At 37.5% G+C, this 26,306-nt stretch overlaps 1 protein-coding gene across 1 annotated transcript in view; it reads right to left on the bottom strand.

Moving 5' to 3' along the window:
- FBN2 (fibrillin 2) overlaps nt 1-26,306 on the bottom strand; it is a 229,160-nt gene that overhangs the window by 136,608 nt on the left and 66,246 nt on the right. Inside the window, exon 7 of the mRNA XM_004008653.5 lies at nt 18,950-19,075. Coding sequence (XP_004008702.2) covers nt 18,950-19,075 — 126 coding nt within the window. The remainder of the gene's footprint in view (nt 1-18,949; nt 19,076-26,306) is intronic.

Below are 26,306 nucleotides of genomic sequence, written 5' to 3'. Positions count from 1 at the left end.
AGACACACGCACACAACGTATCTGAATGCTACAGGGCAGAACTGCTGCTCATCCACAGCAAGCAACCTGGACAATTCTCAAGGACACTAAAGCACGTCCGGGGTCTTCACTGAGACTTGGAAAGACGTTCTTGTTTGAAATTCCCTTTTCTTTAAATTACAGCCTCTGTCTGATGATTTATGCAAAAGTTGAACTTTTGCATGTAGACTTAGTCATGAGGTTGGAAATGTTTTCAAATAAACTGAGAATATGTGGTAATGAGATTTGAAACCACAAGGGTGCAAGCAGAAAGCAACTTCATTATTTCTCCTACTGCCATTTTGCACACTTTCTTTTGAACAGTTCTTTCTTGATCCCAGAAAATTTCAGGCCACGCCCTCAGGCTTTCCTACCATTCTCAGATGAATAACGAGTCCACTTAAATCCAACAACCCTATAGTTCTAATCCTTCATCCAGTCAAAGCTTCTCCTCCCCCGAAGTTTGAGTCTGCTGAAGCTGAGACCTTTCAGCAGTGGAGGAGATGTGGTTGTCTTTTTTGCTTTCTTTTCAATTCCTTCCTCCCTAGACAGCACCTACCATGAGCTCTTTCAATGCTGTGATGGGGAGGAGAGAGGACAGGTCTTGGTAACAAAGATTCTACCTGGTTGGTGGAGATGTCACTGTACACATATTTCCTTGTCAGTCTCCTTTGCTGGTTTTCTCTCATCTCCTGGACCTCTAAACGCTGAAGTGTTCCAGGGTTCAGCTGTTGGGTTCTCCTCTATCAGAATGATCCCTTCATGATCTCCTCTATTCTCAGGGCATCAAATATCAGCTATACGCCAAAGACTCTCAGACTGACATTGTCAGCTTCGACCTTGCCCTGGAACTTAACCCATATACGCAACTCCAAATGGCTACCTGAGTGTCTAACAGGGGTCTCAAATTAACCATCTGAAGCTGAACTCCTGGTATCTACCGTCAACTCCACTATGTTCCATGCACAGATGTTCTCCATCTCAGTTAATGGCAACTTTTTAAATCTCCGTTCCAAAAACCTTGCAACTACTTGATTCTTTTCTTATCCTGCCTCACGAGTGACTGTCAACAAATTCTGCTGGTTCAGCCTTCAAAATATATGGAATTCAGCCACTTCTTCAATCACATTTACCAATAAACTGCTCTGAGCTATCATCAAACCTCATTGAGACTACTGCAGGAGCATTTTACTTGGTCTCTCTGCTTTCATATTTGTTCCCTTCTCATCTTTTTACCACCCAGCAGCCAGAGCAAATCTTTTTTAAATGGAGTCCAGAATACGTCACTCCTCTACTCACAATTTCCACTGGCTCCCTTTTTGAGAACTCTAAAGTTCAAAGATAATCACGATGGTGTGATCACTCATCTAGGGCCAGACCTCCTGGAATGCAAAGTCAACTGGGCCTGAGGAAGCATCACTACGAACAAAGCTAGTGGAGGTGATGGAATTCCAGCTGAGCTGTTTCAAATCCTAAAAGATGATGCTGTGAAAGTGCTGCACTCAGTATGCCAGCAAATTTGGAAAACTTAGCAATAGCCACAGGAGTGGAAAAGGTTAGTTTTCATTCCAATCCCAAAGGAAGGCAAAGCCAAAGAAAGTTCAAACTACCACACAATTGCACTCATTTCACACACTAGCAAAGTAATGCTCAAAATTCTCCAAGCCAGACTTTAACAGTAGGTGAACCATAAACTTCCAGATGTTCAGTCTGGATTTTAAAAAGGCAGAGGAACCAGGGATCAAATTGCCTACATCCATTGGATCATCGAAAAAGCAAGAGAGTTCCAGAAAAACACCTACTTCTGCTTTATTGACTATGCCAAAGCCTTTGACTGTGTGAATCACAACAAACTGGAAAATTTATAAAGAGATGGGAATATCAGACTACCTTACCTGCCTCCTGAGAAATCTGTATGCAGGCCAAGAAGCAACAGTTAGAACTGGACATGGAACAACGGACTGGTTTCAAACTGGGAAAGGAGTACATCTATGCTATATATTGTCACCCTGTTTATTTAACTTCTATGGAGAGTACATCATGCAAAATGCTGGGCTGGATGAAGCACAAGCTGGAATCAAGATTGTTGGGAGAAATATCAATAACCTCAGATACGCAGATGACACCACCCTAAGGCAGAAAGAAAAGAAGAACTAAAGAGCCTCTTTTAAAAAAAATTATCTATTTTTTATTGAAGGATAATTGTTTTACAGAATTTTGTTGTTTTCTGTCAAACCTCAACATGATAAAGAGCCTCTTGATGAAAGTGAAAGGAGAGAGAGAAAAAGTGGGCTTAAAACTCAACATTCAAAAAACATCCAGTCCCATCACTTCATGGCAAATAGATGGGAAAACAATGGAAACAGTGAGAGACTTTATTTTCTGGGGCTCCAAAATCACTGCATATTGTGACTGCAGCCATGGAATTAAAAGATACTTGATCCTTGGAAGAAAATCTATGACCAACCTAGATACCATATTAAAAAGCAGAGACATTACTTTGCCAACAAAGGTCCATCTAGTCAAAGCTATGGTTTTTCCAGTAGTCATGTACGCATGTGAGAGTTGGACTATAAAGAAAGCTGAGTGCCGAAGAACTGATGCTTTTGAACTGTGGTGTTGGAGAAGACTCTTGAGAGTCCCTTGGACTGCAAGGAGATTCAACCAGTCCATCCTAAAGGAAATCAGTCCTGAATAATTGTTGGAAGGACTGATGCTGAAGCTGAAACACCAATACTTTGGCCACCTGATGCAAAGAACTGACTCATCTGAGAGGACCCGATGCTGGGAATGATTGAAGGTAGGAGGAGAAGGGGACGACAGAAGATGAGATGATTGGATGGCATTCACCTACTTGATGGACATGAGTTTAAGTAAACTCTGGGAGTTGGTGGACAGGAAGCCTGGCATGCTGCAGTCCATGGGGTTGCAAACAGTCGAACACGACTGAACAACTGAACTGTGAGTGAATGAGAAAGTCCAAAGTACCTACCATGCAAAGCCCCACGAAGTATGGTACCAGACTGCATCTCTAAATGTGTCATTTCCCAGCTAGTATCCCCCTTACCACTGTGCGCCAGCCACACTGGCCTCTTTAACGTTCTCTCCATCCCTCAGGCACATCCCTGCCTCAGAGCCGCTCACTGGCAGTCCCTATTAGAAATTTGCCTCCGCAGACAGCCATGGTTTCCCCCTCAGCTCCTTCATACCTTCACTCTCACCCTGCTTTGATTTTGTGATGGATTTTTTCACGTCTGACAGTCTAATCGATTTTTATTTGTTTCTTGTTTGTCCCTTGTTTTTATAATGTAACCTGCGTGAGAGAAAGGATTTTTATGTTTGTTCACTACGCTATCCCCAGGGTCTAGCATTGTGCTAGGAACTCAATACTTTTCTGAATGAATGATTCTGGCATCAGGGCCCTCTGGGCATGGCGGCTCCAAAGCCTAATACTTCTGCTGATATTTTGGGAGACCTCTCAGTGCTGAGGCTCTCTCATTTTTCACCCTTGACCCCAGAGATACCTCCTCTACCTGACCAGTTGTAACTCTCTCATCAGCCCCAGCTCTCCGACAGTTCATCCCCAGGCTGGGATCACCCACCCTACAGGAATCTGTGTGGCAGGAGCCCTTTTCAAAACCACTCAACTCCTCTCCTTTTTGTGGAGGCCTCACCTAGGAGGTAGGAAACTCATGTATCCTTTGCCCTCAAACTCTGGAAATGCAAATTTTCAGACAAATCAAGTTCACCATCCCATCTCTCTTATACACAGCCTGGTGGTGAGGGATGAAGACTGAGGGCAGAACAACTTTCCTTTCTTCCTCATCTCATCCCTACTGTTCACAAGTTATGCAAATGATAAAGACACTTGTGAGGCAAACACAATGAATTTTAACTAACTTCTTAAAGAGAAGCATATTCTAGAACACATTTTACTCATGAGAGCCACATACTTTCTTGATTCCAGAGAGAAATATTAACAATTAACTAGCCATTACAAATAGAGTGTCCATAGTAGTATACAGGATTTATATGTAAAATGCAACATTATATTCTTTTGGAAAAAAAAAAAAACCATCAAAAAAATCCCATCTTCCATCTTGAAGCTACAGGGAATATTTTAAAATGTAAAGTCAAGTTGCAAACAAAGGCCGGAATGCTATACTTCCTGATTTTCTTTGTCAGTTGATTATAAAAATATTCTTTTTTTCTATCATGGTAAATTAAGGAAAAATATTCCATGTGGGAGAAAAAAAATTATGATAATCTAATTTATGAATAGCTGTATTCTGAGTTTGTTAAGTAGAATTAATTTTCTAAGTCTACTACTAAATATTCACAACATGGTTTTACTAAAGTATTAGATGAGAAATTTTTAGCAAACTTCAAATGTTTTCTATTAAAAAAGATCTTCAACGGTTTCAAATCTGTTCTGCTTAGAATCTGACAAAACAAGAAAGCAACCTTTGATATTTTTTTTCCAGCATCATTGAAAGCATTTTCTTATATGTCTTCATGTTAAAACAGAACCAATTTATGTATAAGCATATAGCAACAGTTTTAAAAAAAGTTTGATTACATTTTCATTTAAATAATTTTATTTTAAAAATAGAATACTGACTGCAACAGTACATACATCCCTTCTTTTTAAAGTGCTGCATTGATTCATAGACAATCTACAGACAGATGTTTAAGAATAGAATGAAGTGGGATGATGTTAATGATGTCAACAAGTTAAAGCCTAGGTGATAACAGAGGGGAATAGAAAATAAGAAAGGGTGGAAGAACAGGAGATGATAAATGGGGATAAGATAGACCCAGAATTAAAAATAGAGCTAAATTTATTATGATCAGCCCATTCCTTTTCCTTTGGAACTCTTTGGCAAACATCATAGTGGCTCTGAGTTCCAGTTTGGCAAACACCTATCTTTGGAAGTAAAATAGCTCTGTAACTATAGTAATAATAAAAAAATATGATGATGATAATAATAATAAATCTTACAGTATCATTTCTAAGAAGTCAAAGTCACTCAGTTGTGTCTGACTCTTTATGACCCTGGAATTTCCAGGCCAGAATACTGGAGAGGGTAGCCATTCCCTTCTCAAGGGGATCTCCCCAACCCAGGGATTGAACCTAGGTCTCCTACATTGCAGGTTGATTCTTTAGCAGCTGAGCCACAAGGGAAATCCAAGAGTGCTGGAGTGGGTAGCCTATCCCTTCTCCAGGGGAGCTTTCTGACCCAGGAATTGAACCGGGATCTCCTGCATTGCAGGCAGATTCTTTCCCAACTGAGCTATCAGGGAAGCCCGTCATTTCTAAAGTTCTAGTCATTAAAAATCACATCTCCATACTCTTTGCTATATCCTTGAATCACTTATATTACTTTTTACTTAATATATTTCTAATATACATACTCATTTAACAAATTTAAATGAGAAGATTTTTAGGGAACTGAAAATAGTCTTTATGCTAAATGATGGATATATGGTTAATTTTCACTTGTCCAAATCGATGGAATGTGAAACAACAAGAGTGAATCCCAAGGTAAACTACAGACTTCGGGTGTCTATGATGTACCAATACAGGTTCATCAGCGCAACAAACATACCATTGTGGAGAGGGAGGCTCTGCATGCGCAAGGCCGGATAGCACAGCGAAACCTCTGTACCTTCCTCTCAATTTCGCTATGAACTTTAAACTGCTCCAAGAAAGTTAAGTCTTTATAAAAATTTAATATGAACTTTGTATAGATGAGAAACATATACACTGAAATCGGATAAAATTACATTGAAAGAGAAAGAGTGATTCCTAACTTGGGACTAAGAAAAAAGACAGCTCAAGCATTATCACAGCTTTCTTTATTTATATCTTGATAAAAATGGGAGCATCTAAATTAAATGAGGAGCCCTCCATACATTTTCCCATACCTAGATGGTGAATGAAGTATATACACAGTCAGTAACTGATAACACTTGTAAGAAATGCAGTCAGGGATCAAGGTATTATATTTCAAATTTTGTGGCATTTTTACCTAACTTCAGCAGGATTTTCCTTAGAGTAGACTAATTTTCTTCAGGCAATGAGCCATGGTAATTTCTGAGACAGCTTTTCTTTCTTTCTCTCTCACTTAGTTGAAGCTATAGATATATCAACAATATTGTAAAACCAGCATTTTTGTTTATTTTGGCCTGTAATATTGCTTTTACATTTCACTATGAAACAGCAATGATTTTATAAGTAAAATGAAGAAATAAGGGAATATATTTGAGTTTATATCTTTTTCTTCTTATATCAAAGTTCAAAACATTCATCTGGTTCTTTCATTCCAGGGTAGAATAGATTTTTCTATCACTAACACACACCTAATTTTGAGTCTCTGAGAAAGGTGTTTTGGAGGCTCTCAATTTTTCCAGTGATCTTCAGCAGAAACTGAACTACAAGAATTACATGAATTACTTCACCATGTTTTTCTTTCTTTCTTTCTTTTTTTTTAGTATTTTTTAAAGGAATTTAAATATTCAACGGCACTGGGGAAACAACACTGGTTCTCAGCATTTGGGAAAATGTCCCTGAATCCTCTAAAATGCAGTTTCCTGACCACTGTGTTATGCTAAATAAATCAAGTCCTCTTGGTCTGAAATGTCCATTTCTATAATTTGGGTGAAACTGGGGCTAGAGAGGTAAAAACAGGCTGAAACTCGTCAGCAACTAACAGATAATCTTAAATCCCCAGTTCCATGTTTCTCCATCAAGATGATGAATTTGGGTCCCTTTCTTTGCTTGCTAATACTTTGGTTGGAGTAGGCAAATATATGCTCCAGTAGGTCAATTTTGTTTGTTTAAGATTTAAAAAGTTTATTTATAGGAAACTATACTACAAGTCATAATTGAAATGTTATATTAGAACTCTTTTACAATTATTTTTTTAAGATCTCAAATCACATGGTTTATTGAATATTTCATAATTAAATTGTCTGTGGTATATATCCCTGCCTTCTTTAATGAAGACCTAGAAGGGCTAAATGCTTTCTTTATCTTATATAATACTCATAAAACCTTTATGTAAAAAAGACCATTCTTATCTCTACTGTTAAAAGATACAGGCATTCATTTATTTGCTTGAGATCATGCAATCCCCACACGCACCTACAGCACAAACCCTGACAATGTGGGCCCCAAATCTGGGATACTGGCCACCATGTGCTCTTCTTGTTCCACACTTATTCTCTGAATTCTACTTGAAACTAAAATTGTCATTTCTCTCTACAATTTTCTTCTTGTTCTCAGAATGAAAACTTAAAAACTAAATTTCTTTTAAATGAAAGTTAAGACAAGATCTGAATATTCCTAATTCTGATCCAAAATCCAGATCACAAGCTACAGAATCTCTTTTTGTAAAATAATTTTCTTTTGGAATACGTATTTTTCACAGACTTCACGTTTATGATGATGATGTTACCCACCATGCCTCAAATAAAGAACTCTTTTTTCTTCCCAGCTCTCATAGAAAACTCCATGCACAACTTTCCATGAAAACCATTTTGTTTAGGTTGAAATTAAGGGAGAGATGTCACTTCAGTAACTCCATATGAAATATTGCTGGGAGTTGACTAAGACTGCCAAGGTAGTGCCCAAGTTGCTGAATGTGTGCATTTTAACAGTGGAAGTCATTTGCGGGAAGCAACTAAAAGTTTAGACTGGCAACTTCTGATAAATACACTAGCAAGCAATACGTGCTAATTTTGCCTCAGATGTCAGCTCCAGGTTGCTGTTTGGTTGACCCTGTAGATGTGCTTCCCAGCTGGCCTCACTTTCTTGGGTGTGACACCTGGGGGGCATCTAAAAGTCAAACCTGAAAACCCCACTGCTAACCTGGGTCCACGTGCCCTTCCCAAATGGCTAATTTTAGATTTTAACTCTTTAATACATACGCAACAAATTTCTAATCTACTCAGTGCTCTGCTTTCCAAGAAAAATGCATCATGAAAATCATATTCCTTAGAGCAAAAGATATTTTACAATCAATTTGTTTGATTACAAGACACTCTCTATCTTATATGGGGGGAGAGAGAGAGGAGAGAGAAAGAGATGAAGACATATTGACCCGACTGGATGTCATTTTTGCTTAGCACACATAAGAAACCATGGCAAGTGGAGTCAGGCTTTGATGCTCAAAGCTAGTAGTACTATTTAAGTTTCCATTATTGTCTCTGTGTTTTAAAATTCAAATTTTTCTTCCAGGGGAGAGGGTTTGGGGAACTGGGAAGAAGGAAGCTTGGAACTAAGAGCACATTAATTGAGGAAGACGAGTTTCAGCAATCTTTGCAAGAGTGATGGCCTCGCTCAGAATTAATCCTGTTCTCACGGAGGAGTTTCAATTGTTACAGGCTCATCCCTTTTATTAATATGCCTTAAAATGAGACTGAATATTGAAGGCTGTTACCAGGAAAATACTGTGCTTAAAGATGAGGTAATGCCAGGATATGGAAGCAACCCAAGTTTCTATCAACATACTGTGGACAAAGATGTGGTATATGTATATGTGTGTGTGTGTGTGTGTGTGTGTGTGTGTATGAATATTACCCAGACATAAAAAAAATAAACTTTTGCGATTTGCAACAACATGAATGGACCTAGAGAGTATTATGTTTAATGAAATTAGTCAAAGACAAACATTGTATATTATCACTTAAATGTGGAATCTAAAAAATCTTCTGCATTGCAAGCAGATTCTATACAGTCTGAGCCACCAGGGAATCCCAAAATTAAATAAAGGTATATGCAAAACAGACTCACAGATATAGAAAACAAATGAGTGGATAGCAATGGGGAAAGAGAAGGTGGGAGAGGCAATATAGAGGTATGGAACTAAGACATACAAACTACTATGTATAAAATACATAAGAAACATGGATATATTGTACATCACAGCGAAAGTCATTATTTTGTAAAGTCATTAATTAACTTTAAGTGGAATATAAATTATAAAAATACAGAATCACTATGCTGTACACCTAAACTAATATAATACTCATGAATCACAGCACACCAGGCCTCCCTGTCCATCACCAACTCCCAGAGTTCACTCAGACTCACGTCCATCGAGTCAGTGATGCCATCCAGCCATCTCATCCTCGGTCGTTCCCTTCTCCTCCTGCCCCCAATCTCTCCCAGCATCAGGGTCTTTTCCAATGAGTCAACTCTTCGCATGAGGTGGCCAAAGTACTGGAGCTTCAGCTTTAGCATCATTCCTTCCAAAGAACACCCAGGGCTGATCTCCTTCAGAATGGACTGGTTGGATCTCCTTGCAGTCCAAGGGACCCTCAAGAGTCTTCTCCAACACCACAGTTCAAAAGCATCAATTCTTTGGCGCTCAGCCTTCTTCACAGTCCAACTCTCACATCCATACATGACCACAGGAAAAACCATAGCCAAAGAGTCGGACACAACTGAGCAACTGAACTGAACTGAACTGAACTGAAGCCAACGATATATAGCTCAGTTAAAGAGTAGGTACTTCTTAATGCTTTTGGGAAATGTAAATAAACTGTAATATTTGAAAACAAAAAACAAGCAAAAATATATGGAAATGTTTGTGATATCTGTGTTTCTCCTGTATGACTTCTTAATCTGTATCGTGAACCCAAAGGTCCATGAAAAAGACATAAAGGGTGATCTAGAAGATGGGAGTCTAGTCCTGTAAGCCAGGGACGGCTCACTGATCACTCAGCAGATGCTTCTCCACCAGTCTGGAGGAGGGCAGGGCAGCACACAGGCCTGGAATGAGGAAGAGGCACCCTGACTACCCAGTGTCAGCCTCTTTGTTTCCCAATCAGGCATCAAGCCACAGCAGGTAGAAACAAGGTTCAGCATGCTAACATCAGCGCGACCTAAGCTGCCTACACAGACATCAATCCTAATGGAAATGTGAATGCATCATGCTTTGGGAAATAAAGGGCTCAAAAAGAGGATACACATCCCTCCAGGAAATCAGAGTATGTGTGTCTTTAAGTATGTAACCACTACTCATAACAGGAAGAACCAGGAAATGATGTCCATCAGAGAGAAAGTTGATAAACACATTAAGGTAAATCCACATAATGGAATAGTATATCCCATTCTAAAGAATCAACTAGAACAACATGGAAATAGTAATAGTTATAAATAAATCATTTCATTAAAATAAAAGGTTCACAAGTATCAAATTGTTTTTGTACAATCTAAAAGATTGCAATAATCATTAGTAATAATAAAAATGAAATATCTATAGGTGCAATAAAACTATCCAAAAAAAGCAAGAAAATGCAGCATGCTGACTACAAAGTATGGTTGAGGGGGCACCATGACACATACGGATTATTATCCTGGCCTTGGTGTTTGTTTCTGGTAGTTTCATGAGTGCTTATTACATTGTTTAAAGCAACTAAATAACAGCAGGCTATGGCACCCAAACACTGGGTGCTGGCACCTGTGGTAGCATCACAGTCCCACATTAGTATGAGGATACAGAAGAGCCAGGCAATAAATGAAGCTTAGGACCCGGGTCAGGTCACAGTGGGTCCACTGAGGGCATGGACCCTCCCGGTGTTTATTTCCCAAGATGCCAAATGTATAATTAGCCCGAACATCCCTATAAGTTGCCACAACTGACACAGTTAGCACTTGACTTGTAGGGCAAGAACTGCCATAATTGGGAAGAACAAGTGGAAGCCTCTGAAATTGCTCCAAGCTTTAAGCTAAGGAAACACACAAACAAAAAAGAAAGCAGGGTATGGGTGGAATAATAATGAGATTATGCCATGAAACAAATACTGTGATGAATACAATTCTATGCACCCGAGAGAGGCAGCACAGACATAGAGATAGATAGATGTGTGTATATATGTGTATACAGAGAGAAGAAATCCTAACTAAATGCAGTCACCATGAAACATAGATAGACTGACCTGTTTCCTACTTTAAAAGCTATATATTTGCAAAGGTCCAGCCTGTGTTTTGACATCTATATCAGTTTTTATTTCACTGGGCCATGCAGTTCATTTGCAATTGATGACCAGGATTCTACCAGCTTTTTGCTTAAAGATGATTTAAGAACATCTTTCTTCACATTAATTACTGATGGCTCAGACAGTAAAGACTCTGCCTGCAAGGCGGAAGACCTGGGTTTGATCCCTAGGTTAGGAAGATCCTTTGGAGAAGTAAATGACTACCCACTCCAGTATCTTTGCCTGGAGAATTCCATGGACAGAGGAGCCTGGTGGGCTACGGTCCACGAGGTTGTACTGAGTCAGACATGATTGAGGGACTAACACTTTCACTTTCTTCACAATACAGTACCACATACACTCTTTTAAATACTACTTATGTTTTTGCCAAAAGCAAATTACAATCCACTTCACCATAATTATCACCCTGACCTCTTCCTCTTTTACAATTAATTTCTTTAGACCTCTGCTACTGACTCCCTTCGATGAATGAAGACAAAATTAGTTCATTTGCATCTCTTACTACTCCCATTCTCCTTCACCTGCAATTTCAATTCTCAAGTCATAGAGGATGGATTATTTTTAGCACAGTGGTACAGAATAAACTTTCATTTTAATAAGTAGAAAATACAGCAAAAACTCTGCAGGTGGTGCCAGGATCACTGAAATGGATCTAACTCAGGCCTTTCTGGATCGCAGGGCACAGAACAGTATTCCTGTCGCTGCCACTATAAATACGTTTTCCTATAAATGCAGTCCGTGGGTTGGGAATGTGTGCTACCTGGTCACCCACCTTGCTTGCTCAACAGTGCTTGCTGAGAGCGAAAGCTCTGGAATGAAGTTAGCAGGTTGGAATCCTGGCCCCATGATTTCATAGCCACTAAAACCTGCAAAGGTTACTTTACTTAACTCTGTGTCTCAGTCTCTTCTGTAAAGCGAGTTAACAATAGAGGGTGGGATGATTTGGGAGAATGGCATTCTAACATGTATACTATCATGTAAGAATTGAATCGCCAGTCTATGTCTGACGCAGGATACAGCATGCTTGGGGCTGACGCATGGGGATGACCCACAGAGATGTTATGGGGAGGGAGGTGGGAGGGGGGTTCATGTTTGGGAATGCCTGTAAGAATTAAAGATTTTAAAATTTAAAAAATAAAAAAACTAAAAAAAAAAAAAAGAAAGAAAGAAACCAGGGCTTCCCTGATGGTTCAGTGTTAAGGAATATACCTGCTAATGCAGGAGACACAGGTTCTGTCCCTGATTTGCAAAGATCTCACATGCCACAGAGCACCTAGGCCCAGGCTCTAGAGCCCGAGAGCTGCAAGAACTGAAGCTCACAAGCCCCAGAGCCCGCGCTTCACAACAGGAGAAGCCCCTGCGATAAGAAGCCCACCCACAAGCCACAGCTAGAGAGCAGCCCCTGCCCGCTGCCAGCTAGAGAAAAGCCCTGGCAGCAAGGAAGACCCAGTACAGCCAAAAATAAATAGATAAAAAACTTAAAAAAAACAGTGACCAAACTCACAGCACTGTATTATGACTTAATAAGAAAACCTATGCAAAGTGGTTTAAATGTAGCTGAGAGCACATTAAGTGCTCCATAAATATTAGTTTTTATTAATGCTATTCTGGTGCATTACTTACAGGCAGATGCAAATAAAAAAATTACTTATAAAGCAAAATAAAAAGTGCTTATATGTTACAAGAGCAGAAAGTAGGTTTGGGTTTAGGAGCCCGGTCTTTCTTATTTAAGGGAGTGAAGTGAAAATGAAAGTCGCACAGTTATGTCTGATTCTTTGTGACCCCATGGACTGTACAGTCCATGGAATTCTCCAGGCCAGAATACTGGAGTGGGCAGCCTAACCCTTCTTCAGCAGATCTTCCTGACCCGGGAATAGAACCAGGGCCTTCTGCATTGCAGGTGGATTCTTTAAGAGGGAGCTCATTTATATTTTAACTACAGTGCTGCAAATTTCTTTTTAAGAAGATTTAAAAGATGATAGTTTTGTGTTTTTAAATTAATGACTTAAAACATTTCTCAAAATTTACAGTTCTCTTACTTGAATCTGAATTTTTAATATGTAGTGTTCTTTTTGGGAAATAGTCAATGGGCTTATTTATTATTTATTTTAAAGTTAATACACTTTTGGAAATATGAGTAAAAGCAAGTGCTTTTCAGTTCAGCACAGACGTTTATTTTCCACGGTTTATCAAAGCAGAGTTGGAACAGCCACTAACGACCCTGTGCCAGCAACTTTCATGAGTTTCATGAGTATAAATAAATAAATTTGTTGTCAGAAATCCCAAACAACTAAATGCTGTGGTAATGGAACAAAGCTGAAGAGTCCTCAGAATAAATTGCAAACAACTATTTGACATGTGAAGGGCCATTGAAGGGAAACTTTCCAATATAATGATGCTGTTTTTCTGCCTTCCATTTAAGCCAGGAAAGAATAACTCAAGGAATGTCAGAGAAGGTATAGTCTGGAAGAGGGGATCATGTAAGGACACCTGGTACCTAGTTGTGCTTATCCAAGTGGACTGAAGTTCAAATTAACATTTTTTGTTATATAAAAAAAATGTGGACAGTCTTCTGATATACACTTTCGTAGTATACTGATGTATTCTACTTTTCTGAATTTAAATCAGATAAATTTAGATGAATAAATCTTTCAAAAGAGTAAATAACTGAAACAACCTTCTTTTTGGATGTGAATAGTTTACTACACCAAAGAATCACTTTGGCCATTTTACGACAGACTTAAGATATCGTAGCCAAACTGGCCCAGGAGAAATGAGACATGACTTTAGTAAACGTAAGAGGTTTTACTGAATCTGGGGTACTAAGTCAGTGATGGAGAAAGATAAGGGATTCTTTTAGACAAACACTCACACAGGCAGAGAAATATATATTTATATTCCTTCCTCTCTGCTTGGACACTAGCCTACATCTAAATGTGAAAAAATAATCCCACAAGAGAATTCTCCTAATGATATGAAACAAAACAAACCTTAATGATAGATATTGACTGACAGGTTTCAAACGCTAAATTAGGAGACGAACGCTCCCTCATCATTTTTTTCATGTTAGTATAAACTATGTACGTTCAAACTCAGAGATTCAGTAGAACAAGCCTTTTGGAGAAGATTTTAGTTAAGAAGATATCTCAAAGCAGAAGACAGTTCTTTCTTTTAAATAGACAGTGAAGCTCCCTGACCTCTGTTTATTGTAACCCTGCCTATTTAACTTATATGCAGAGTACATCATGAAAAATGCTGGGCTGGATAAGGCACAAGCTGGATATGCAGAGTACATCAAGAGAAACGCTGGGCTGGATAAAGCACAAGCTGGAATCAAGATTGTCAGAAGAAAGATCAATAACCTCAGATATGCAGATGCTGTTGCTGCTGCTAAGTTGCTTCAGTAGTGTCCAACTCTGTGCGACCCCATAGATGGCTGCCCACCAGGCTCCCCCGTCCCTGGGATTCTCCAGGCAAGAATACTGGAGTGGGTTGCCATTTCCTTCTCCAATGCGTGAAAGTGAAGTCGCTCAGTCGTATCCGACTCTTCAAGACCCCATGGACTGTAGCCTACCAGGCTTCTCTGTCCATGAGATCTCCCAGACAAGAATACTGGAGTGGGTTGCCATTGTCTTCTCCAATATGCAGATGACATCACCCTTACGGCAGAAAGCAAAGAAGAACTAAAGAGCCTCTTGATGAAAGTGAAAGAAGAGAGTGAAAAAGTTGGCTTAAAATTCAACATTCAGAAAACTAAGATCATGGCCCATCACTTCATGGCAAATAGATGGGGAAACAGTGGAAACAGTGACAGACTTTATTTTGGGAGGCTTCAAAATCAAATCACTGCAGATGGTGACTGCAGTCATGAAATTAAAAGATGCTTGCTCTTTGGAAGAAAAGTTATGACCAACCTAGATAGCATATTCAAAAGCAGAGACATTACTTTGCCAACTAAAGTCCATCTAGTCAAAACTATGGTTTTTCCAGTGGTCATGTATGGATGTGAGAGTTGGACTATAAAAGCTGAGCACAGAAGAATTAATGCTTTTGAACTGTGGTGTTGGAGAAGACACTTGAGAATCCCTTGGACTGCAAGGAGATCCAACCAGTCCATCATAACGGAAATCAGTCCTGAATATTCACTGGAAGGACTGATGCTGAAGCTGAAGCTCCAATACTTTGGCCACCTGATGTGAAGAACTGACTCATTTGAAAAGACCCTGATGCTGGGACAGATTGAAGGTGCGAGAGGAAAGGGATGACAGAGGATAAGATGGTTGGATGGCAATACCGACTCAATGGACATGAGTTTGAGTGAGTGAACTCCGGGAGTTGGTGATGGACAGGGTGGCCTGGCATGCTGCAGTCCGTGGGTTCTCAAAGAAGTGGACACAGCTGAGCGACTGAACTGAACTGAAAGAGGGACAATGACACAAAAATCTAAAAATGCTGAACTGCACAATGTTTATGCTCTTAGCCTTTGAATTATAACCAAAGTGAAATAAGATTATTAAGGAAGTGAAAAAAGTCATGTAAAGCAAAAATTTTCATGATGAAGATCACTGGCCTCTTTCCAAATACAATCTCAACTCTGGCCCCATATTTTCTTTTCATTTGGACGTTCAACCCAAGTAAAAGAACTTAACTTACTATACACCCTGTTCCCCATGAATCAATGTAGCTTATATCAAGAACTGTTTCAGGCTCTGTATTAAATGAAATTTATCAGCATGAAATAAGACAGAGTTTTTGTCCTCAATGACCTTACTCAAGTGTTGAAGTGAGATGGTCAGTAAACAAGTAACATACAAAATCAATAAGACAATTTCTCAAAGTTATTAAGCTGACTTTGCAATTTCTTGTTAATGCTACCACCATTTTCCTAATCACAGGAAAATGTGATGGAGTCACCTTTCTTATTTCTGAATAGATCTAGTAACTTACAGATTAAAAAAGATTTCTTTGGAGAATTTCACTGCCAAATGAACAGAAATGTAAAATGTGCTACAACAGAAATAGGAAGGGCATCCTTTAAAACTAAATCTTTTAGTTCTACTATATTTTAACATTCATCGTAATCCGTACAAAAATTAAAATATCTTACCTTCAACATTTGGTTAAAAGTAATTGCTATCACTGTATTTTTATTTAGAATAAACACTAACTTTAAATTCATGGCAACACTTTTTACATTGATAGTATATTAACTGACTATAAACCTGTAACTGAGGGTAACAACAGTTTGCAGTCTTTTCAGATACATTACGCCACCAATTACACTAAATAAATTTATGTAAGGAAATACCACTTGTTCTTTTACATAAAGAAACAGTATAACCCAAAGAAAATGGATAATAGTCACTTTTAAGACCTATCCAAATAAATATGACTTAGACACAAAGTCAAGGCTTCATAAAACCTTTAGTTTTCAAATTCTAATCACCACTTCTTCTAATTCTATTCCCCACCAGTCCCAAACATTAAATCATATAATTTTTTTCTGGGCATTGGTTACATAGATTTGGCTGCCTGGCAGGAAATAAGGAAAGAGACGACTGGGTTCAGGGCTCTGGGTGGTGCCTCCGTTACATCAATAGCCCCCTTTCCTAAAGAACATAGACAAGTGTGAATAAAGAGTTGCACTGTCTCTAGCCAAGCTCTGTCTTGGCTCTACATGTTGTTCTGATGAAATGTGATGTAGAAAATGCTCATTCCGTTTTCAACTAAGAAGTAATACATTGTTGGATGATTAATGGAACTGTCACAGCCACTCTCGTCAGCTGGTGGCTGTACCTTCTCACCTACAATCAAACTCTCTTTTTGTTCCTAAGTCCACCACCCTTGGATCTAGCTTGTATATGACTCCACTAGTAAAAAAGTAAAGGGGGAGGGGTGGTGATAAAAGGTTGAGCAACAGAATCAACCCCAAAAGAGGGGGGAAGGAAAATACAGAACATAGCAAGGAAGTAGCGGTCCAACCCAGACTTCCTGCAGATCCCTAACTCTCTAGTCCAGTTCCTTGTTTATTCATACTCTACTTCTTATCTAGGAAACAGTTCCTTTTCCTATCTGTTCTCCATCATTATACTCTAGATTTTACTTTTCCCACTTTTTTGTTGACAGAGAGGGACACAATTTTTATAACCAGGTAACCGAAACAGAGACATTACTTTTGCCAACAAAGGTCCGTCTAGTCAAGGCTATGGTTTTCCCAGTGGTCATGTATGGATGTGAGAGTTGGACTATAATGAAAGCTGAGCGCCAAAGAATTGATGCTTTTGAACTGTGATGTTGAGGAAGACTCTTGAGAGTCCCTTGGGCTGCAAGGAGATCCAACCAGTCCATTCTAAAGGAGATCAATCCTGAATATTCACTGGAAGGACTGATGCTGAAGCTGAAACTCCAATACTTTAGCCACCTGATGCGAACTGCTGACTCATTTGAAAAGACCCTGATGCTGGGAAAGATTGAGGGCAGGAGGAGAAGGGGACGACAGAGGATGAGATGGTTGGATGGCATCACCGACTCAATGGACATGAGTTTGGGTAAACTCTGGGAGTTGGTGATGGACGGGGAGGCCTGGCGTGCTGCGGTTCATGGGGTTGCAAAGAGTTGGACACGACTGAGTGACTGAACTGAACTGAACTGAACAAAAACAATCCCAATACTGCCTTTTGGAAAGGGGAAAATAACAAAAGACTTAATTATATATACCAGGTACAGAAGGTAAAAGGTCTAAATGAACTTGTGATAATATTTTCACCAGAAATAATTATTAATATGTTTGGCACTACTGAATAAAAAAAATGCTGTCAGTTAATATCCCAGTAGGCATAAGGAATAAGTTCAGATTATTGAATTTTCCATATATATTTTTCCACCTCAGAAATGTTAGACTGGCAAAAACTCCAAAATAATTTTTTTAAACTCTGAATAGATAAAAACACTTATGTAACAAAATGAGAAAAGATATACTCTTAAAGCTTTTTCAGAAAACGCTTTGAGCTCAGTTAACAATAAATTGATTTAAGTAATAACAGAAAAGACAAACATTATACTTTAATACTACCAGAAGCATTATAATTTCCTAAACCTCTATATTAATTAAAACTACACACACTTAGAAACTTCCTGAATTTCATAATTTTGATAAAGTTTTCAAAGATACATATAACAAGTGAACTTATTCTATTTGAGGAATGCTGATAAAATTTACATTTCAATATTATAGTCCCAAACTCATATTCCAGAAAAGTATTAGTTTTTTTATAGTTTTTTTTTTTTTAAGATCTTTACTTGACTGAGCTATTTTCTAGGAGATTACCTGCTGTGATAATTTCCAAACCCTCCTTGAGTCAATCATGCTTGTCTTTTATTAGATGGTCAGTTACGCACAATATCCAATACAAAACTTAAAGTCTTTATTTTCACTCAGTCGTGTCTGACTCTTTGCGACCCCATGGATTGTAGCCTACTAGGCTCCTCTGTCCATGGGATTTTCCAGGCAATAGTACTGGAGTGGATTGCGATTTCCTTTTCCAATAACATACGACAGAGTACCTCTAATGCATTGCTTTAATATATTCCACTCGAACTTACCTTTACCTAATGCTAATGTTTGATATAATTTCATAAGTGAAATAGAAAACTAATAAGGAAAAAATAAAAATTGTTTGATTGCTACCATACTCACTACAACACAGAAGCTGAGATAAACCAAATGGAAAACGATACTGGTTCTTTTTTCCAAATGAAACCCATTAAATATACAAACCAACACAAAACTACTCTAAGGTTATTCCTTCACTTCTATATTAAAGTAAATCATTGTAATTGTGAGTAAATTCTCCAAAACTCAAAAAGAAGTCATACTTTTCTCAGATTCAGAGTCAGGCATGTCCCTTGAAAGGGAGATACTCACCTTCACATTTCTGAGTAGTTTCACTCTGCTTATGACCAGCAGGACATTTGCATTCAAAAGAGCCCACTGTATTGATACAGTTTCCTCCCTGGCATATCCCAGGAATAGCCTGGCATTCATCAACATCTGTAAGAAGAAAGCATTTTCGATATAGATATCACTAATTTTCAGAATATTTATCTACACATGCGTGTTTTTTTAACGTATAGCAGAAATCCACTCGTTCTCAAAGGAATAGCGTGAGGGTAGTCAGGATCCCTTTGTATGCATGTATCTTAATTTAGGTAAATGGTAGATGTTAAAGATCTCATTTTGTCTCTTGGTTTTGACTTTTAGAATTTTGTTTCTAAAATCCATCCATGTTGGTTTGTAGACAACCAATCCCTTGCTTTGATTTGCTGCAGAAGACTTCCTTTTATTTTTAATTGGAACATAATTGCTTTACAATGTTGTTTTAGTATCTGCTTGAGCCTCCCTCCCTCCCTGCCTCCCCGACTTCACCCCATCCCCCTAGGTTGCTTCCGAGCACCAAGCTGAGCTCCCTGTGTTACACAGCAGTTCCCCACCAGCTGTTTCACACATGATAATGCATATATGTCAAGGCTGCTTTCTCAATCTGTCCACTCTCCTGGTGATGAATATTCAGCATCCTCTAACTTTTCATCACCTCAGGAGAACAAACATATAATCTGAAAAGACTCATATCTATTAAAGTAATTTAAGTCTTAGTTTAAAATCTTTGCCCGAAGAAAATTTCAGGTCTAGATGGCTTTGCTGTTAAATTCTTTCAAACATTTAAGAAAGAAACATACACAAAGTCACACAGAAAAGAGAAGAGAGGACACCGCCCAACCCATTTCACTGAGTTGGCATCACCCTTAAGCCAGAGCCAGATGAGGAACTGATATAAGGAGGAATTGATATAAGGAGGAAAACAAGAAGAATAACATCTTTTGGGGAAGAGCATACAAAAATTATTAGCCAGTCAACTTTAGCAATACATAAAATATAGAAACCTTTAGCAACATATAAAAGGTTAATATATCATGACTAAGTAAAATGTTTATTCCAGGAATTTACGGTTTCCACATTCAAACATAAATCAGTTCATCAAACAGATTACGGAAGAGACAACACATGAATATCTCTTGGATGTGAAAAAAGCAGCGGCAAAGTTCAACACTCATTCATGATCACTAATTGATTTTTTTTAAATCTCAGTAAGCCAGAAACACAAGGGAATGTCCTCCACCTGATAAAGACTCTGTATAAAAAAACTACAGCTAACACATTATAGGAGATTGGGAAAATTTTCTTTATTTAGACTTTCTGAGTTTTTCACTTCGTATCTAAATTCACCTTAATTTCTCTTTGTGTAAAAGGTAATTCAGTATACTGTTATGATGAACATGGTATATAAAAGGGTGTACAACATATAAGCTTATGCAGATTTACATTAGCTATCCAAATCGACAGCCCAACATAACAGATTTATTAATATTATATCTATATAACAATTGATATACTCATTGTAAGAAACACTAAAGATGCAGAAAAGCAGAATTAAAAGAGATAACCATTGATACATCAGTAGCCTATTCTTTTAGAATTATTCATAGACAAATTCAGAGTAGTGGTCCGTTAATTTAATCAAAATAAGATCACACTATATGTGTTGTTTTGCCTCTTATATCTTTCCATTAAAATATTTTATTGATACATTTCTATGTCAGTGTATACTGATTTATCCTGTTATTTTTTGGTAAACCCACAAGTTTGGTATACGTTACTGTGTAAACTGGGGCTTCCCCAGTGGCTTAGCAGTAAGGAATCCATCTGCAATGCAGGAGACTCTGGAGACAAGAGTTTGATCCCTGGGTTGGGAAGATCCCTTAGAAAAGGAAATGACAACCCATTCCAGTATTCGTGCCTGCAAAATCCCACGGACAGAGGAACCTGGCAGGCTACAGTCCACAGGGTTGCAAAAGAGTAGGACACAGCTGGGCACAGCACACAAAATATTGTTATCCTGAGATGAAAATAGGTATCACTGCCTTATTAAAGGATATCTGATCCAAACAAAAAGCAACTAAAATGAATTATATGACAAGAAGTTTATATGCTGAAGAGTTTAATTTACAACATTTCAAACTGCATTATTTTAAACATGCACTACATTTCTACTCTCATTACAATGTGGTAAAAAAAAATCCATAGAAACCGCTTTTTTCCTGGTAGATAAATCAGAGAAAGAATATTTTGGTATAAAATGAAAAATGAGGCCAAACCTATAAATCCCTTAGTACTGTTCATAAAAACTTTGACTACATATTTAGTAGATTCAGTAATTTTTCAAAGGAAAAAGCATTCTGACTTTACAAGGTTTATTTTGTAATTGCCTGAAAAGTACTTTTCCTAGAAAAAATAAACAGAACTTTTATTTTTTGAAATATCCTACGCAGCTATACAGAATTAATTTCTTTTAGGGAGATCATTAATCACTAAAATAAAAAAGAAAGTTTCAAAGAAATCTTATTGAAATAATCAACAGGAACCTAGAAGCACACACAAGTGTTCCCTATAAAAACAAAAGAAGCAAGCCTCAGACCTTCAAGTTATGCAAGAGTTTCTGCATCTTCCAAGCTAGCATAAGGAACCACTAATGTCTGATGGGTTTTCCACTGTACAAATTATACAGATGTGTTTCTGTTCTTCCCTTCAATTCAGGCAGAGGCTTATTATTTCTTTAAATGTTGGAAAACTTCAAATCACATATAAGAATTTTACTGAATAAAATTAAATCTTTTGAAACTTAAACCTTATACAAGCACTTCAGTCTGTGTCTAAGAAGGTTATAAATAATGTGACAAAGCAATAGTAATTCTAGTTTACGAACTCGATTATTCTCCAACTTCTCCAAATAAACTTGCCTTAAGAGATAATAAACATTTTATTATATAAATTAGTATTAGATGGCATATTCCTTTTAGCTGACATTAAAATGTGACAAGTATGTGCCAGCACTACAGGCATATAAAAATGGTTCATTTAATTTATATCTGTGGGAACTAAGGACCAACTCCTATTACTGTACTAATAGTGTGTGATTTTTTAACTTGGTCTGTCCCCAAATAAGATTCACTTTTAAAATGTAAGTTATTTCTACACCCCGTGGATATTCATACACAGTACTTATATTTCTACAAAAACAAATGCCAGTCTTTAAGTACAGCAATTGAAAAACAATCCTGTCTCTATTTGGGGCCTAAGACATATAGGCTGTCTTGGCAACTGTTCACTGTGGTTTGATTCAGCCAGAATATCTATTCATGCATTCACAAAATTCCAATGCTGTATAAATGATCATCCCAATAAGTACATATTGGTAACTTACTACCTGTAGGACTTCAAACTTGAAATAAGTACCCCAATGTTCATCACAGCACTGTTTATAATAGCCAGGACATGGAAGCAACCTAGATGTCCATCAGCAGACAAATGGATAAGAAAGCTGTGGTACATATACACAATGGAGTATTACTTAGCCGTTGAAAAGAATTACATTTGAATCAGTTCTAATGAGGTGGATGAAACTGGAGCCGATTATACAGAGTGAAGTAAGTCAGAAAGAAAAACACCAATACAGCATACTAAAGCATATATATGGAATTTAGAAAGATGGTAATGATAACCCTGTATGTGAGACAGTAAAAGAGACACAGATGTAAAGAACAGATTTTTGGACTCTATGGGAGAGGGAGAAGGTGGGATGATTTGGGAGAATGGCATTGAAACATGTATACTATCATGTAAGAAATGAATCGCCAGTCTAGGTTTGATACAGGATACAGGATGCTTGGGGCTGGTGCACTGGGATGACCCAGAGAGATGATATGGGGAGGGTGGTGGGAGGGGGGTTCAGGGTTGGGAACTCATGTACACCTGTGGTGGATTCATGTCAATGTATGGCAACACCAATACAGTATTGTAAAGTAAATAAATAAATAAATTTAAAAAATAAAAATAAAAAATAATTACATATTCTTTTTCATATTATATGTATTATATATCTGTATAACTGAATTACTTTGCTGTGTACCAGAAACTATACAACATTATAAATCAACTATACTTGAATGAAAATTTTAAAAAATTTTTAAATAAAAATTATTGGCATTGGAAAAGAAAAAAACAGAGCATGGTTCTGTCTCAATCTTCTTTCTCTCAACACATGTCATCATTGTTTATCCCAATGTCAAAATCAGAAACCTAAGAGAGAAACTGGGCATCCTCTCACTTGTCACACTTCTTCCCATTAGTACCAAGTGCTTGCTTCCCAAATAGATCTCAAATCTTGGCTCTCTGCCTCTACTCTGGTCTCAAGCTTCATATATCACCTGTACTGTCACAGGCAACTTCTGAGATTTTTTTTTCTTCCACTCTGGTCCCCCCTAGAGTTGATTCTTTGCAGAGCCCCTAAAATACTTCTATTTACAAAAATATGTATCAAAGCCAGAAGTCTGTAGACCCTGCCACACTGTTTTCTGGTCTATGAGTTGCTCGAGAGAAGTTTGAGATCTGTTAGGGTATTCCCTTTAAAAAAGATAACTTGCTTATTTCTGTCTTATTATGCCCACAAGATTCTCCTTTATCTTCTCTTTCTTAGTGAACTGCTATACCTACCTTCCAAACTGCAAACTGAAACTTCTATTTTAGAAAAATTTTCTTTTGTTTTCAGTTCATTGCTTCAGCTTTCTTTACCACCTTTCTGCTTCTTTACAATCATTATTTATCATCCTCTGACATTTCACTTTGTGATTTCCTCAAGCTTATCAACCTTTGTCATGATTTTTTTCAGGTTTATGTTAAGTCTGTATGTGTATATGTAATATCTGCCTTTCATTAGGTCAAGTTTTTATTCCTTCAGTTTCTTTCTTGAGTATGATCAGTATGCACTACGCATCTCTGACTGTCATTACTGAACTCTTAGAGTGCTTCTTCGGGCATCTGTTAAGAGGAGAAACACATTATTTTTCATTTCCATGAGATAAAAGAGTACATGAAATTTGTGTTCATTTAGATAATTCTTCCATGAAGCATGTTCTTCTATCTTTTCCAAATGTTCTTTCTCTATGTTTTTCAGTTTTTACATGTAAGCCTTTACTCTTTAGTACTCATCTTTAAATGGAGTCATTTTCTGCTGAAAAAAAAGAGTAGAGAGTGCTAAGAAGAATCAGGTTGATTTGAAAACTTCTACAAGGAATATTGCCTGCAGCAGCTTCTTATCAAACTCTCTGGACTTTCTTTAAAATTTTAAGTTTACACTATCTGAAAATCTCAAAGACCCAAAGTCAAGTATTAATCTTAAATAAAATCTCCTAATTAGAGTGAATGCGTAAGTCAGTAAAGATTTTAAGAATAACTTAATTGTAACATAATAATAATACAACATATGCAAGTGACAGTTCATGACACATTTATTTGAAGATTACAAATATTCTTGAAAAACAGTTTAATGTCACTTTTTTATGTCTTTAATTCACTCCTTTTATGCTGCTGCTGCTGCTGCTGCTAAGTCACTTCAGTCGTGTCCGACTCTGTGTGACCCCATAGACGGAAGCCCACCAGAGTCCCCCATGCTAGCTAGCTTAAATTTCAAGGCCTATGTGAGGCAACTTTGGTTCCTTTGTGTTTAATAAAATGAAGAATATACGAGCCTAAATGTAGATTAGACTCAGCCTTATGGACTAGAACTGAAATGCTCTCAACACGGAAGGAGTCAAGAATCATTATGACTGACCTCATAACACCCTAGGAAGGCGTTTCTTCTGACACTGCTTATTTAAGTCCAGAAAGTCATGACAGCAAGAGTGAAAAGTAAAAAAGAAAATTACTAGTTTCCTCACAGCTTAATGTTTTTTTAAGTATCATTTTAATTTCATATTGGATCTCACTTTTCACAATTATTTTTTTGATTATAAGATCCCTTTCATTTCCTCCTAGGCTACAGATAAAGTAATTCACTAATTGCATCAGTTACAGGATAGCATTATATTTAGAACTTCAGCAATGTCCTCTCTTGGCTAATATAAACCATATTTTAAAACCAACATTAAGCTATTTACTGTTATCTACACAGCTAAATGTTTTCAACTCCACAAAAATTTTCAACTTCCCCTTTAAAAAGATCACTATTACAAAAAAGTATGACATGTATCATGTTTTATTGTCTTATTGTTTCCCATTCTATTACCTTCCAAATTAATTTGGCAGCGTATTCGGGAAACAGTCTAGGAATTTAAAGGGGAAAATGAAATCACAGTAAGATGTAGTCTTAAAATAGCCTGAACTGAAGATTAGTGTTTAATTGAGAGCCTTCTGATGATGCCATGATTTTGAAATAAAGCAGAACTTGTTTTTCCAGACATTTTAACCATGTGGCAAATTTCATTTTGCTCCTGTAGCTGTATTAATCCATTATATTTTTAGGCAAATGGAGCCCAAAACTTATCTTTGCTGCATAAACAAAATCAAACAAATAAGCTTTCAGACATTACTCAATCCTGAAGGACATTCAGGAAGTTTGAGATCAGATGACACGTTTTACATAATTGTGTTCAGAAAAACTAGGCCTCTTTGACAAAATATCAATGTAAAAAAGTCTAACTACAAATACAAAAGATGAGGAGAGTCAGTAATTTGTGATTTTTTTTGGTAGAAATTAAGGGCTTTTTTCAACCAGGACTATTTCTATGAAACAGTGGTTTTTGAGAATATTTTAATATCAATTCCATTTATTTATTTACTGAGTATCTACTGAGTGTTAGACACTATTCTAAATGCCTCAGAAACATTAATGAATATAACAGATGTTTGCCGAAATGGAGCTTACATTCAAGTTGGGAGAGAGTAAAAGCAAGAAGGGGCTTAACCTGATAGCTCAGAAGGTAAAGAATCTGCCTGCAATGTAGAAGACACAGGTTTGATCCCTGGGTCAGGAACATGCCCTGGAGAAGGGAGTAACAACCACTCCAGTATTCTTGCCTGCAGAATTCCCTGGACAGAGGAGCCTGGTGGGCTACAGGCCATGGGGTCGCAAAGAGTCGGACACGGCTGAGCAACTAACACCTTCACATTCATTTTCAAAAGCAATAAAGACAATAAACAGGCAAGTGCATTAGAAGGTGAAAAGTGCCAGAAATAAACAGAAGTTTTTACTCTAGCAAATCCAGTCAGTGTTAACCTAGTAGATCTATACAGTATTTTATCTTTAATAGTAATCTGTTAAATTATATAAATTATACAGTAATCTATATCTAATCTAGGAATTCTATGTAGTACAGTAAATAAATACTAT

This window comes from Ovis aries, chromosome 5 (genome assembly GCF_016772045.2).
Source record: "Ovis aries strain OAR_USU_Benz2616 breed Rambouillet chromosome 5, ARS-UI_Ramb_v3.0, whole genome shotgun sequence".
NCBI lineage: Eukaryota > Metazoa > Chordata > Mammalia > Artiodactyla > Bovidae > Ovis > Ovis aries.
Note: the sequence above shows the minus strand (reverse complement) of the source record. Positions and strands in the feature narration are given on the sequence as shown.